This window comes from Nansenia antarctica (genome assembly GCF_963989245.1).
Source record: "Nansenia antarctica genome assembly, chromosome: 1".
Lineage (NCBI taxonomy): Eukaryota > Metazoa > Chordata > Actinopteri > Argentiniformes > Microstomatidae > Nansenia > Nansenia antarctica.
Genome location: NC_137674.1, coordinates 110,022,001 through 110,038,080, shown reverse-complemented (window position 1 = coordinate 110,038,080; position 16,080 = coordinate 110,022,001). Strand labels below are relative to the sequence as shown.

Genomic DNA, 16,080 nt, shown 5'->3' with positions numbered 1-16,080 from the left:
TCCAGAGACACCTGTCATGAGGCAGACGTATCAATCAGCCTCCATCTCTCTCTCTCTCTCTCTCTCTCTCTCTCTCTCTCTCTCTCTCTCTCTCTCTCTCTCTCTCTCTCTCTCTCTCTCTCTCTCTCTCTCTCTCTCTCTCTCTCTCTCTCTCTCTCTCTCTCTCTCTCTCTCTCTCTCTCTCTCCATCCCTCTCTCTCCATCCCTCTCTCTCCATCCCTCTCTCTTTCTCTATCCATTCCTCTCTCTCTCCATCCGAGAGTCTGTCTGTCTGTTTGTCTGACTGTCTGCCTGCCTGCCTGTCTGTCTCTCTGTCTGTCTGCCCCCCCCTGACACACACACACACACACACAATACACACACAATACACACACAATACACATACAATACAACCTACATACACACAATACACAAACAATACACCCACAATACAACCTACACACACACCCACAATACAACCTACATACACAATACAACCTACACACACAACATAACCTACACACACAACATAACCTACACACACAATACAACCTACACACACAATACAACCTACATACACAATACACACACACAATACAACCTACACACACTGTCAATTTCATAGACGAAGCTAAAACTGACCATCCATGAGATGAAATGCTAGCTTTAATAAACCACGTTTAAGCTATACCGTGTCTCCTCATGAGGGATTTATATTTATAAGTTAGATTCTTCAAAAATCAACTGCTATGTATAATTAATTTAAAAGAATAGAAAACTCCCAAACTGTCCCTGTAAGGTTTCCCCAGGGGAAGACCAAAGCTTTCAAACAAGACGACATTCAAACATTCAGCATGGGAGGCTTTATTAACTCAGAAACTCACACATCACAATGTCAGAACAACATGGGTTCACATCCCTTCACACATCACACTGTCAGAACAACATCAGGTCACATCCCTTCCCACTGTCAGAACAACATGAGGTCACGTCCCTTCCCACTGTCAGAACAACATGAGGTCACATCCCTTCCCACTGTCAGAACAACATGAGGTCACATCCCTTCCCACTGTCAGAACAACATGAGGTCACATCCCTTCCCACTGTCATAACAACATGAGGTCACATCCCTTCCCACTGTCATAACAACATGAGGTCACATCCCTTCACACTGTCAGAACAACATGAGGTCACATCCCTTCCCACTGTCATAACAACATGAGGTCACATCCCTTCACACTGTCAGAACAACATGAGGTCACATCCCTTCCCACTGTCATAACAACATGAGGTCACATCCCTTCACACTGTCAGAACAACATGAGGTCACATCCCTTCCCACTGTCAGAACAACATGAGGTCACATCCCTTCCCACTGTCAGAACAACACGAGGTCACATCTCTTCCCACTGTCATAACAACATGAGGTCACATCCCTTCCCACTGTCATAACAACATGAGGTCACATCCCTTCACACATCACAGTCAGAACATGAGGTCACATCCCTTCCCACTGTCAGAACAACATCAGGTCACATCCCTTCCCACTGTCAGAACAACATGAGGTCACATCCCTTCACACTGTCAGAACAACATGAGGTCACGTCCCTTCACACTGTTATAACAACATGAGGTCACGTCCCTTCACACTGTTATAACAACATGAGGTCACGTCCCTTCACACTGTCATTACAACATGAGGTCACATCCCTTCACACTGTCATTACAACATGAGGTCACATCCCTTCACACATCACACTGTCAGAACAACATGAGGTCACATCCCTTCATGTTGCATCAGAACACCTAACATAATTCACTGGACCACACCAAAACACACTGGAATGAATCATGTCAGTCACGTCCACATTGCAATTTTGTCTATAAAAACATCTAGGAATGTATAAAACCTCAAAATAAACACAATATACATTCAGTCTGACACCCTCCTGTCTCTCACCATGGAGACTGGAACATCAGAACTGAAGAGGAGGAAGAGGAGGAGGAGAAGGAGGAATTAATGATCTTTATTTTCATTGTACGGGTACAATGAAATTGAAGAAAAGGAGGAGGAGGAGGAGGAGGAGGAGGAGGAGGAGAAGGAGGAGGAGGAGAAGGAGGAGGATGAGGATGAGGAGGAGGAGGAGAAGGAGGAGGAGGAGAAGGAGGATGAGGATGAGGAGGATGAGGAGGAGGAGGATGAGGAGGAGGAGAAGGAGAAGGAGGAGGAGGAGGGATTCTCATGTAGACAAGGCCTCAGTCCTCCCAGCTCCAGGTACCTGCAGACAGAACAACACACAGGTGGTCAAACACACACACCTCTCTCCTCATACTGCACCTCTGTGTGTGTGTGTGTGTGTGTGTGTGTGTGTGTGTGTGTGTGTGTGTGTGTGTGTGTGTGTGTGTACCTGTGTTCTGAGGGTGTGTATCTCGTCTCTCAGCTGGGTCTGGGTGTTGAGCAGCTCCAGAACCTGCTGGGCGCTCTGCTGGCAGTGCTGGTCCAACTGTTGCAGCCTGCACACACACACAGACACAGACACACACACAGACACACACACACACACACACACACACACACACAGAGGGAGAGATGATGTAATGAGATGTATAACACAGTAACTTGTAAAAGTGATGTTTGTAGAACAACAGGCTGATCACAATGACCCCAATGACTCCCCCCCTCCCTCCCTCCCCCTCCCTCTCCCTCCCTCCCACCCTCCCCCCCTCCCTCCCTCCCTCCCTCCCTCCCTCCCTCCACCCCCCCTCTCTGCTGCTGTGGATAGAGAACAATGAGCCCTTTCACTCCAGGCTGGGGTTGGGGGGGCTGTGGTTGTCCTCAGTCTCATAGAAGTTCCCACCAGTCGACCCCCCCACCCCCCACACACACACACACTCACAGGGCAGGAATGCATCTCATTAGTGTGTGGATGTATGTATGTGTGTTTATGTGTGTGTGTGTGTGGCATCCATACAATCATGGCCAAACATATTGTCACCCTGCACGTCTGTCAGATAATGCACCTCTTCTCCCAGACAATTGTTGCCATTCTTTGCAATTCTTTGGTATTCAAATGTTTTTTTCCGTTTGTTTGCATTGGAACGACACAAAAAAGCTGAGGAAAAAAAGCCAAATCTGATATCATTCCACACATAACTCTGGAAAAAAAATGGACTGGGCAAAATTATTGCTACAAATTAATTAACTGAAACCAACCGCTTCCTGTAACCATGAATGAGTTTCTTACACCTCTCTGATATAGAGGTAGATCCAAGATGGCTGCGCGCTTAGACGCTGCGGCCGGGGTGGCTTCAAAACTGGTGTTTTTTTAGTGATTTTAAGTGCATTTGTATGTACATTTTTATTTGAGTACTTATAGGGAACGGTTGTGTAAAATAGTACCTACAGCAGGCACGACTTATTAGAAGTTGGCACGCAAAATGAGAAGACAGTTACAGCGGAGTTCCTGTTTTTTTTAAATTCCTACATTTCGTTGTTTGGTACCTGTACTGTAGCAATGACAATAAAGACCATTCATTCATTCTGATGGAATTTTGGACCACTCTTCTTTTGCCAACTGCTCCGGGTCGCTCACATTTGAAGGGTTCCTTCTCTCAGCTGCTGTTTTGAGATCGCTCCACAGGTGTTCTATGGGATTTAGATCTGGACTCATGCTGGCCACTTCAGAACTTAAACCATTTCTGGGCGCTTTTTGAAGTGTACTTTGGGTCATTGTGTTCTCCCAGAATGATTTTGGCTTCCCAAAAGTTTTGGCAAAACTCTACCAAACTTTGTCGATCAAGGTTTTTTATCCACCATTCGAACGATCCTTTGTTGCAATCTTTCATAAACTTTTCTCTTCCGTCCACGTCCAGGGAAGTTAGCTACAGTGCCCTGGGCTGTAAACGTCTTGATGACATTGCGCACAGTCGACACAGGAACATTAAGATCTCCGGAGATGGACTTGTAGCCTTGAAATCGTCCGTGCTTCTCCACAATTTTGGTTCTCAGATCCTCAGACAATTCTTTGCTCTTCTTTCTTTCCTCCATGCTTAGTGTGGTACACACACACACACACACACACACACACACACACACACACACACACACACACACACACACACACACACCACACACACACACACAACACAAAGGTTGAGTGTACTTTTCTCAATTTTACCTGGTTGCAAGTGTGATTTCTATATTGTTTAAATACAATTGTTTAAATACAAATTAATTGAAATACAATTATTTCTTAAGTTTTTGTTCTGCTTGGAATCATGGCTTTTATTTCTCTGCTTGTTTGTATTGTTCCAATGCAAACAAGAGAAATAAACATGTGAATACCAAAAGCATTTGTAATTGCAACAATTTTCTTCTGGGAGAAGTGGTGCATTCTGGGACAGACATGCAGGTGTGCCAACATGTCTGTCCATGACCGTACAGACATCCTCTCTAGTCGGGATGGAAGGGTGGAAGGAGGAGGGACGGATGAAAGGAAGGAAGGGTGGAAGGAGGGACGGATGAAAGGAAGGAAGGGTGGAAGGAGGGATGGATGAAAAGAAGGAGGGATGAAAGGAAGGAGGGAGGGATGGAGTATGTATTCCTGAGGCATTCTAACAAGGCCCTGGTCTGTCCTACATCCCACAGAGGAGGGCATGTGGCCAGGGTGGGGGGGGGGGGGGGAGGGAGGGGAGAGAGGGCCAGGGTGGGGGGGGGGGAGGGGGGAGGGAGGGCACCCAGGAGGAGATGTACTCCTTGGGCACAGTGGGCACCATCGCCAGGCGAGGAGAGGAGAGGGAGAGAAGGGAGGGAGGAGGGAGGGAGGGGAGGCCTCTAGCTGTGGCTGCAGGGGAGAGACAGATGCCCCTGTCCTGCTGGCTGAGAGCAAAGCCTTCTGTGCTAAGGGAGCAACAGACCCCGCTACCCCCCCCCCCCCCCTCCCTCCCTCCCTCCCTCCCTCTCCTCCCATCTCATCCTCCCCTCCCTGTGAGAGCTGGAGCACGAGGGTTACCCCCCCATCCAATCCCTCTCTCTTCTCCTCCCTTCCTCTGTCCCTCCCTCCCTCTCTCTCTCTCTGTCCTCCCAGGCTGCAGTGGCCAGCTTGTCCCGTGGTCGGGCCTGCTGTGCTGGGGGGGTCCGGGGCCGAAGCCTCCCCCTCGCCTGGCCTCTCCAGCCTGGCCACGAGCTGTCGGAGCTGGGCAGGGGAGGCAGGGGAGGCAGCCTGCGTCAGACCCGCCCCCACACCACACCACACCACACCACACCACACCACACAGCAGGAGTTCTGCCGCCACGTCATGCAGCCAGACCCACGGAGGACGCACGCACGCCACAGGACGCGGCAGGACGCAGCAGGAATGACTGACTGACTGACTGGATGACGCACAGACGTGTTGGTAGAATGTTCTGTGCAGTTTTGTTTGAGTCCAGTGTCAGCCCACCCATCTCAAGCTCAATCTTAACAAGATTGAGCTACTCTTCCTCCCTGGGAAAGCCGGCCCTCTCCAAGACTTCTCTATCACAGTTGAGAACTCTACTGTAACCCCCCCCTCCCAGACAGCCAAGAACCTTGGAGCGATCCTGGACAACCGCCTATCCTGTGCGGCGAACATCGCAGCGCACAGCACGCTCCTGCAGATTCTTCCTCTACAACATCAGAAGGATACGTCCGTTCCTCACCAGAGAAGCAGAACAACTCCTGACCCAGTCACTGGTCATCTCCCGCCTTGACTACTGCAACGCACTCCTGGCTGGGCTCCCCGCCTCCGCCATCAGACCTCTGCAGCTCTTCCAGAATGCTGCCGCCTGTCTGGTGTTCAACCTCCCCAAATTCTCTCATGTCACCCTTCTCCTCCACACCCTTCACTGGCTCCCGATAGCAGCTCACATCAGATTCAAGACCCTGGTGCTCATCTGCCGGGCAGCAAAAGGGAACAGCCCCTGCCCACCTGCAAGCAATGGTCACCCCCTAAACTTCAGCCCGTTCACTCCGCTCCTCCACCTCTGCTGGCCGACTGGCCCCACTACCTCTACGCCAACGCGGCAGTCACGCTACCCAGTCACGTCTCTTCACTACGCTGGCTCCTTGCTGGTGGAATGAGCTTCACACGGCTGTCAGAACCGCAGAGTCACTACCCATCTTCCGTCGGAGTGACTGAAGACCTCCATCTCTTAAGGCTACACCTTAACCGTCCCTCATGAGAAATCTACTACCCCCCAGCACTGTGTCTCCTTTTCTACTTCCCCCCCTTGTACTGTTTCTCCAGTGTCAAAAATAAGAATCTTTCTTCTTCTATTATGACGACTGCCAATGGCCCGTGGCCTGAGCTAGATTACTCTTCCTGCTACGACTGGTGGATTGATGATTCACTTGTTTAGTCAAATGTATCGATTGTAAGTCGCCTTGGAATAAGGTAAATGCTAAATGGCAAAAATAATGGTAAATGTAAAAAATGCTGAGTCTTACGAGCCTAATGGCCCTGTCCTGTTTCCGTAGAGTGAGGCAGCTTGATGCTGACCCCCTGGACATGACGCCGGTATGTCGCAGGGTCTTACCCCCCGCCCAATCCAACCCTTAATGCTGAGTGCCAAGCAGGGAGGCATCAGGTACTGATTTTATAGTCGTTGGTGGTACGACTCGGCCGGGGATGGAACTCACAACCTCCCGATCTCAGGGCGGACACTCTAACCACAGGGCCACTGAGCTGGGGGAAGAGGGGTCCCCTCATCCGAAGCTTCACACACACACACACAAACACACACTCACACACACTCACTCACTCACTCTCTTACACACACACACACACATACACACACTCACTCACTCACTCACTCTCTTACACACACACACACAGACACAGACACACACACACACACACTCACTCACTCACTCACTCACTCTCTTACACACACACACACACACACACACACACACTCACTCACTCTCTTACACACACACACACACACACACACACACACACTCACTCACTCACTCACTCTCTTACACACACACACACACACACACACACACACACACACACACACACCACACACTCACTCACTCTCTTACACACACACACACACACACACACACGCACGGCGGGGGTCTGATTAAATCAGAGTTCCATCCAGTGGCGAAGGCAGCAAATCCAATAACGCTGCTGCATTTACAGGTTTACTGGCACACAACTTAATTAGGTTTTTAATACAGCTTAGCGCACCGCCTCTCCCCTGCCCAGCCTGGCTGGCTGGCCGCTGCTGCTGCTGGGGGTGTGTGTGCGTGTGTGTGTGTGTGTGTGTGTGTGTGTGTGTGTGTGTGTGTGTGTGTGTGTGTGTGTGTGAGGATGGCAGAGCAGGCCTCCCCGCTGACCCTGGTGAAAGGACACCATCTGCTGGCTCCCAGGCTAACTGAAAGACAGGACGGCTACACCGAGACACACACACTCACACACACACGCAGGACACACACACACGGGACACACACACACACATAGATGCACGCGCACACACACACACACACACACACACACACACAGGACGCATGCACGCACAGGACACACACACACACATAGACGCACACACGCATGCACGCACAGGACACACACACACATAGACGCACGCACGCACACACGCACACACACACAGGACACACACACACACACACAGACACACAGGAGACACACACACACACACACACACACACACACACACAGGACACACACACAGACACAAACACACACACACACACACTCAGATGCTGTATGAGATATACCCTACCTCCTGACCCCCAAACCAGACACCCTAACCCTCAAACCAGACCCCCTAACCCCCAAACCAGACCCCCTAACGCCCAAACCAGACCACCTGACCCCTGACTGACCCCCACCCCTCCACCCCTCCAGCCCTCCATGATAAGAGTCCCTCTCTTTGTTGTGCCAAATGAGGCCTGATTGACGAACTCCTTCCAATGTCCTCCCTCCCTCCCTCCCCCTCCTCCCCCTCCTCCCCCCTCATCTCCTCCTTCACCCCTCCTCCCCTCCCCTCCTCCTCCCCTCCCCCCCGCCAGGGTCTATCACCGCTGGTATGGACATGAGCTTAATTACAACACTCACACACAGAGACACACACACACACACTTCTGCCTAGCCTCCAGCTGATGTGTCCCAGGTGAAGCTGTTTGTTTGTTTACAGGAGTGTAAAGTGTGTGTGTGTGTGTGTGTGTGTGTGTGTGGCCTACAGCGATATACAGAAGGCACCACACCAGCCGAGGGAACGTAGCTGTGGTCCCCTATCACTGGCCCTAGGATGTGTGTGTGTGTGTGTGTGTGTGTGTGTGTGTGTGTGTGTGTATGTGTGTGTCTAATGTGGGTTTACTCTTCTCTTGCTTGGCACTAGAGACAGCCACCTGAGAACCACGTTTGACACTGTGAGTGTGTGTGTGTGTGTGTGTGTGTGTGTGTGTGTGTGTGTGTGTTGGCTCCTCTGGTCCAGCACGTCCTGGGTTAATGAAGGAGTGGAATGTGCCTGAGGCAGTGCTGGACACCATCGACAGTATCACCCACCCACACACACACACACACACACACACACACACACACACACACATATACACTTATACACACACACACACACACACACCCACATACACTTATACACTTATACACACACACACACACACATATACACTTATACACACACACACACACCACACACACACACACACACTCACACACGTATACACACACACACACACACACACACACACACACACACACACACACCACTAGCTCTACTGGACCTACACAGCACCACTGAGGCCGTCTGACCCGTGTTCATGTGCAGCTGAGGTAATTATGCAATATTCATGTTAATCTTGTGGCTTGATACCACCACTGATCCACCCCAGGACGGATCACAGAAGGCTGGGGGGGGGGGCTGGGGTGGGGGGGGGTACAGTAAGGGGGTGAACAGCGCTGGGGGGCTGGAGGGTGGGGAGGGCAGACTGTCTTGGCTTGCCTGGTTAAAACCATAGAGCCAAGGAGCATGACTACAGCTGCCGCCCCACCCACCCCCCCCCCCCCGCCCCCCACACACACACACACACACACACACACCACCCCCCCTCAGCCTAAGCCTTCTTAACCAGCAGCACTCTGCCAGGCGGTAGTCCTTTTCCTGGTCTGAATGGAGGACAGCACTCACCCTAACACCCTACCTGACTGTGTTAAACCCTCACCCTAACCCTAACACCCTACCTGACTCAGTTAAACCCTCACCCTCACCCTCACCCCCTACCTGACTGAGTTAAACCCTCACCCTCACCCTAACCCCCTACCTGACTGTGTTAAACCCTCACCCTCACCCTAACACCTGACTGAGTTAAGCGGCTGGCTGTATGTGGAACTCGCTCCCTCGTTTGAGACGGCGTCACCTGGAAGTGAACATCACAGGTACAGGATAAAAACAGAGTGAAGTGCAAAGCCAGCTCCTCAGGTGTTTACGCTGCCTCACTAACAACTCTGACTGGGCCAAAGCCGTAACTAACGCCATAGCATAGGTGTTTCTACAGCAGCGGATATGCAACCATGCTCCGTGGTGGAGAACACAGGGTTTAAACACGTGTTGAAAGTCATCGAGCCTCGTTACGTAGTTCCCTCTCGTCCGCATTTCAGCCAGAGAATCATCCCAGCCCTTTATACAAACATGGACTGCACTTATATAGACTGACTTATATACACAGTAGCTCCTTATTCCAAAGCGCTTTACAACGGCCTCTCATTCACCCATTCACGCACACATTCACACACCAATGGCGGCAAACTACCATGCAAGGCGCCGGCCCACTCATTGGGAGCAATTTGGGATTAAGTGTCTTGCCCAAGTACACTTCCACATGTGGCCAGCCGGGGCTCGAACCACCGATCTGCCAACCTTGCGATCATTAGACGGCAGCTCTACCTCCTGAGACAGCCGCCCCTTATAAAAAAGCACAAACTACAGTTGTCCACGACTTATCCAAGGCATCTGCTATCAAACTCACGACTATGATCTAGGGCCATTAAGTTATTTAACAGCAACTGCGCACTACATCACAAATGTAACTTTATAATAATAATAATAATAATAACTTAAATTGATATAGCGCCTTTCACAAACCCAAGGTCACTTATACGAGTACAGTACAGTTTAAATACAGTTAATGTTCTAAATCCTGCACCTTATATAAGATGTTTATTTTATTATATTTATTTTGATTTACTTTTCAGTAAATTTTACTTTTTTTATTAGGAGGTTGCAGCTGGTTGCAGCAGGCTTTTTTATTTAAGAAAGAAAGACCCATTGTTTGTTCAATAAACCAGTTTAATACAAATAACAAATAAAAAAGTTACTCTGCTGTACTGAAAACGTACAGAACCGTGACTTAACACTAGAACAGCCGTGCCTATTTTACTTACTATAAGAGCCGCCTCGGGGGTCAAATGACCATAGTCTTTACAATGGGAAGCTGCTATTTACACACAACGACCACTAGATGGCCTCTTGTATATTAACCTGCCTCCTAGACAGAAAAACGGTATCTTTATATTAGCTCATCTTGATGTGATTTTGAAAATGTAAGGATGCTGGGTGGTAGAACGCACATATCCAGGAAAAGTCATGAAAGGAGGGTCCTGAAATTTGATCGAGTGCAAAGATATAACATGACTCCTCTGTGGTCATAGTGTGGTCTCTAACTTCTCTGTGCAGGCCTGTGGTTGAGTTGTGGTCATAGTGTGGTCTAGCCCTCTGTGAGGCCTGTGGTTGAGTTGTGGTCATAGTGTGGTCTCTAACCCTCTGTGGTCATAGTGTGGTCTCTAACCCCTCTGTGAGGCCTGTGGTTGAGTTGTGGTCATAGTGCGGTCTCTAACCCCTCTGTGAGGCCTGTGGTTGAGTTGTGATCATAGTGCGGTGTCTAACCTCTCTGTGGTCATAGTGTGGTCTCTAACCCCTCTGTGAGGCCTGTGGTTGAGTTGTGGTCATAGTGTGGTCTCTAACCCTCTGTGGTCATAGTGTGGTCTCTAACCCTCTGTGGTCATAGTGTGGTCTCTAACCCTCTGTGGTCATAGTGTGGTCTCTAACCCTCTGTGGTCATAGTGCGGTCTAGCCCTCTGTGATGCCTGTGGTGGGGGTGTGATAGTGTCTGCTGTCCTGTGGTGTGTTTGTAGATGTGAAACTCTGGTCGCTTCTAACACTCCAGCTTGCGTGCCTCTGGGAAGATCCCCGCTGCCCCCCCCCCCCCCCCCTCACCCCTCCCAGCCCCCCCCCCACCACCCCCTCCGCCCCCCCCCCCCCTGCCCGCCTGCCATCGGAGCTGTAAAGCCACCGCTTGACAATGCTCTTTCAGCAGGAAGCCCTGCCGTCGCCCCCGGCAACACAGGCCAGCTGGGCGAGATAGAGAGAGATAGAAAGAGAGGGAGAGAGAGAGAGAGAGAGAGCGGGATGGAGGGATAGAGAGAGAGAGAGAGCGGGATGGAGGGATAGAGAGAGAGAGAGAGGGATGGAGGGATAGAGAGAGAGAGAGGGATGGAGGTATAGAGAGAGAGCGGGATGGATGTATAGAGAGAGAGCGAGAGAGAGAGGGATGGAGGGATAGAGAGAGAGAGGGAGGGATGGAGGGATAGAGAGAGAGAGAGAGAGAGAGGGATGGAGGGATAGAGAGAGAGAGAGAGGAATGGAGGGATAGAGAGAGAGCGAGAGAGAGAGGGATGGAGGGATAGAGAGAGAGAGAGGGATGGAGGAATAGAGAGAGAGAGAGGGATGGAGGGAGGGAGAGAGAGAGAGAGAAAGAGAGATGGAGAGAGAGATGGAGGGATAGAGTGGAAGGAGAGTGTCTCAGCAGTGCCACCCAGAGGCCAGTGGTAGACTTCCTGTCTGATGTAAACCACTTCCTGTCTGATGTAAACCACTTCCTGTCTGATCTAAACCACTTCCTGTCTGATGTAAACCACTTCCTGTCTGATCCAACCCACTTCCTCTCTGATCTAAACCCCTTGATTTGTGGAGAATATTTAACATGAGTGGAAATGTGAAACACAGTTCTGAAACATACAGTTATGTGTGTGTGTGTGTGTGTGTGTGTGTGTGATTCCTCCGTGCTAATAAACAGGATGTGTGAGGGTTTCATGCGGCTACATTCTTCTAGAAGCAGAGTGAGGTTATGCTACACACACACACACACACACACACACACACACAGAGACACACACACACACACACACACACACACACACACACACACACACACACACACACACACACAGAGACACACACACGCCTCGTCTCATCTCTCTGCCAAGTTCATTTGCAAATGAAAAGTTTGGATGAACGTCTTCTTGCTCTGGGGGGGGGGGGGGCAGTGTGTGTGTGTGTGTGTGTGTGTGTGTGTTGGGGTGGGCACAGTGTGTGCCAGGGTAAAGAGGGGGGAGGCTGGGGTGTGAGGGTGGGGGGGGTGGCAGGGAACCAGATGAAGCAGCTTTGGCCCGGGGGTCCCCCCCCCCCCCCCCCAGGGCTGTTCCAGAGACAACCATGGACATTTGCTCCATTAGCCAGCCTTCCCTCTCACACACACACACACACACACACGCACACGCACACTCCAGAAGCTCACACCATCTTCCTTCATGGGGCCATATGGCTGCAGAGCCTGTAGACTTAGACACATCTGCCTATACATTACTGCTCTGCGACAGGCCTGAGTGTGTGTGTGTGTGTGTGTGTGTGTGTGTGTGTGTGTGTGTGTGTGTGTGAGAGTGTGTGTGTGTGTGAGAGTGTGAGAGTGTGTGTGTGTGTGTGTGTGGGTGTGAGAGTGTGAGAGTGTGTGTGGGTGTGTGTGTGTGAGTGTGTATGTGTGTGTGTGAGAGTGTGTGTGTGTGTGTGTGAGTGTGTATGTGTGAGTGTGTGTGTGTGTGTGAGAGTGTGAGTGTGTACATGTGTGTGTGACTGTGTGTGTCTGAGTGTGTGTGTGTGTGTGTGTGTGTGTGTGTGTGTATGTGTGTGTGTGTGTGTGTGTGTGTGTGTGTGTGTGAGTGAGTGTGTGTGTGTGTGTGTGTGTGTGTGTGTGTGTGAGTGTGTGTGTGTGTGATAATTGCAGGAGAATGCTGACCGCTGCAGGGGATGATGGGATGGCGAGGTGTTCGGTGCAGACAGTGTGTGAGAGTGTGTGTTTGTGTGTGTGTGTGTGTGTGTGTGAGAGAGAGTGTGTGTGTGTGTGTGTGTGGATGTGTGAGTGTGTGTGCGGATGTGTGAGTGTGTGTGCATGTGTGTGTGTGTGTGTGTGTGTGTGTGTGTGTGTGTGTGTGTGTGTGTGTGAAGCCCATAACGCAATGACAAGTTCAATCAAATCAAAACACACGTGGCAGGTGAAGAGGAAGGTGAAGAGGATATACGAGAGGGATAGAGAGAGAGAGATAGAGAGAGATAGAGAGAGAGATAGAGAGAGATAGAGAGAGAGATAGAGAGAGATAGAGAGAGAGATAGAGAGAGAGATAGAGAGAGAGATAGAGAGAGATAGAGAGAGAGATATAGAGAGATAGATAGAGAGAGAGAGAGAAAAAGATGTCGGGAGAGGGATAAAGAGAGAGAGAGGGATATAGAAAGAGTGAGATAGATAGATAGATAGACAGATAGATCCCTCTCCCTATCTCTCTCTCTCTCTCTCCCTATCTCTCTCTCTCTCTCTCGTTCTCGATATGTACAGTTAAGTTAGCTATGTACAGTTAAGGTAACTATGTACAGTATGGTAGATATGTACAGTTAAGGTAGATATGTACAGTATGGTAGATATGTACAGTATGGTAGCTATGTACAGTTATGGTAGATATGTACAGTATGGTAGATATGTACAGTTAAGGTAGATATGTACAGTTAAGGTAGATATGTACAGTATGGTAGATATGTACAGTTAAGGTAGATATGTACAGTATGGTAGATATGTACAGTTAAGGTAGATATGTACAGTTAAGGTAGATATGTACAGTTAAGGTAGCTATGTACAGTTAAGGTAGATATGTACAGTATGGTAGATATGTACAGTTAAGGTAGATATGTACAGTTAAGGTAGATATGTACAGTTAAGGTAGATATGTACAGTTAAGATAGCTATGTACAGTTAAGGTAGATATGTACAGTTAAGGTAGATATGTACAGTATGGTAGATATGTACAGTTAAGGTAGATATGTACAGTTAAGGTAGCTATGTACAGTTAAGGTAGCTATGTACAGTTAAGGTAGATATGTACAGTATGGTAGATATGTACAGTTAAGGTAGATATGTACAGTTAAGGTAGATATGTACAGTTAAGGTAGATATGTACAGTTTAGGCAGATATGTACAGTTAAGGTAGATATGTACAGTATGGTAGATATGTACAGTTAAGGCAGATATGTACAGTATGGTAGATATGTACAGTTAAGGCAGATATGTACAGTATGGTAGATATGTACAGTTAAGGCAGATTTGTACAGTTAAGGTAGATATGTACAGTTAAGGTAGATATGTACAGTATGGTAGATATGTACAGTATGGTATGTACAGATGTATAAATAGAGGCTATATCAAAGGGGATACAGTATGTGCAATGTGCAAAGAATATGGTACGTAAAAATGTAGTGTTTGTAACCAGCAGTATTGCAGGGTAAAGGGTAAAAAGTGATCACATTGATAATGATTATACTCAGATATAAACACCCACTGCTACAGATCACAATCATAGGATACAGAACTTCTGAATAATAAAATCTGGCATACACATTAAAACTACCTCCCCTGCAAATAGATAATACTTATTTTAATTATTTGTTTTATTCCGTCGGTTTAGAAGACGTATCTACAGTGAGTCTATATTGTATATTCTCCTTGAAATTGATTCGATTACAACAGAAACCAACTGTTTTAATCACAGTTATAAAATACACAACCTCATTAAAAAAAAATCTGTGTCACAAAAGCACCCGGTCGCAACAATTACTGATGAAAAACACAGAAACCCGAAAAACGGGCATGTTCTGTTCTGCGGGCACGTAAACCTCCCTCAGATCAGTGTGTTCTTAATATCCCTCTACGAGGATATTATTCTTATTATAATAGCATAACTAAACTAGTCTGAACACCACAGACTAGTTGTACTTGTTAGATGTGGGCTCCCCGCGGTGAACATTCCCTGCTATCTCGCCCCAAACTCTCCAGGCAAAAGAAACCAGCCCAGAAACAGGCAGGGAGAGAGAGAGAGAGAGAGAGAGAGAGAGAGAGAGAGAGAGAGAGAGAGAGAGAGAGAGAGAGAGAGATGAATAAACAGGGAATTAAATAAAGAAAGCAGAGCAGCGAAACATTGTGTGCTGAAACCCCTGTGTAGTTTGGCATTAGGCTCCTGTGTAAAAATAAATCAAGCTGACTTTCCAAATGTTTGCTGCGTGGCGCGCTGTCGCAGGGCTCGGCACAGACGGACGGCCTTCCAGAAGATCTGGGAGGGGCGGAGTCCTGGCTGCTGGCGAGAGGGAGAGTGTGAGGGGGTGCGTCGGTGTGTGTGTGTGTGTGTCGTGTGTCACGTGTGTGTTTATTTGTGTGCGTGTGTGTCAATGTGTGTGTGCCGGTTAATATTATATGTGTACGATGGTTGCTGTACAGTCACGAACGTAAATGAATGTCTCCCAATGAACTGACCGCACTGATAGTGTTTATGTCAATGTGTGTGCATGGTTGTTGGTGTGTGTGTGCATGTGTGTGTCAACGTGTGTGTGTTTGTGTGTCGTGTGTGTGCGTGTTTGTTCGTGTGTGTGTTTGTTCGCGCGTGTGTGTGTTTGTGTGTCGGTGTGTGTGCGTGTTTGTTCGTGTGTGTGTGTTTGTCTGTGTGTGTGTGTGTGTGTGTGTGTGAGCCCATTTTCACCGCTTGTTAACACCTTAACCTCTGCGTGCCAGGAGCCACGCCCTGAACCCAGGGACCTGAACACAACAACACTACAGACACACAGGTGTGTGTGTGTGTGTGTGTGTGTGTGTGTGTGTGTGTGTGTGAGAAGCACCGGCACGGAGCCTCACGCTTAAAACACATATGCAGTGTTACCTC

At 48.9% G+C, this 16,080-nt stretch overlaps 1 protein-coding gene across 1 annotated transcript in view; it reads right to left on the bottom strand.

Moving 5' to 3' along the window:
• Positions 1-1,397: 1,397 nt before the first annotated feature.
• The window catches only part of LOC308161770 (serologically defined colon cancer antigen 8 homolog), a 24,060-nt gene continuing 9,377 nt past the window's right edge, over positions 1,398-16,080 (bottom strand). The window contains exons 4-5 of the mRNA XM_080535842.1: positions 2,388-2,493; positions 1,398-2,258 (exon numbers count right to left, since the gene is read on the bottom strand). Coding sequence (XP_080391968.1) covers positions 2,220-2,258; positions 2,388-2,493 — 145 coding nt within the window. The 3' untranslated portion in view covers positions 1,398-2,219. The remainder of the gene's footprint in view (positions 2,259-2,387; positions 2,494-16,080) is intronic.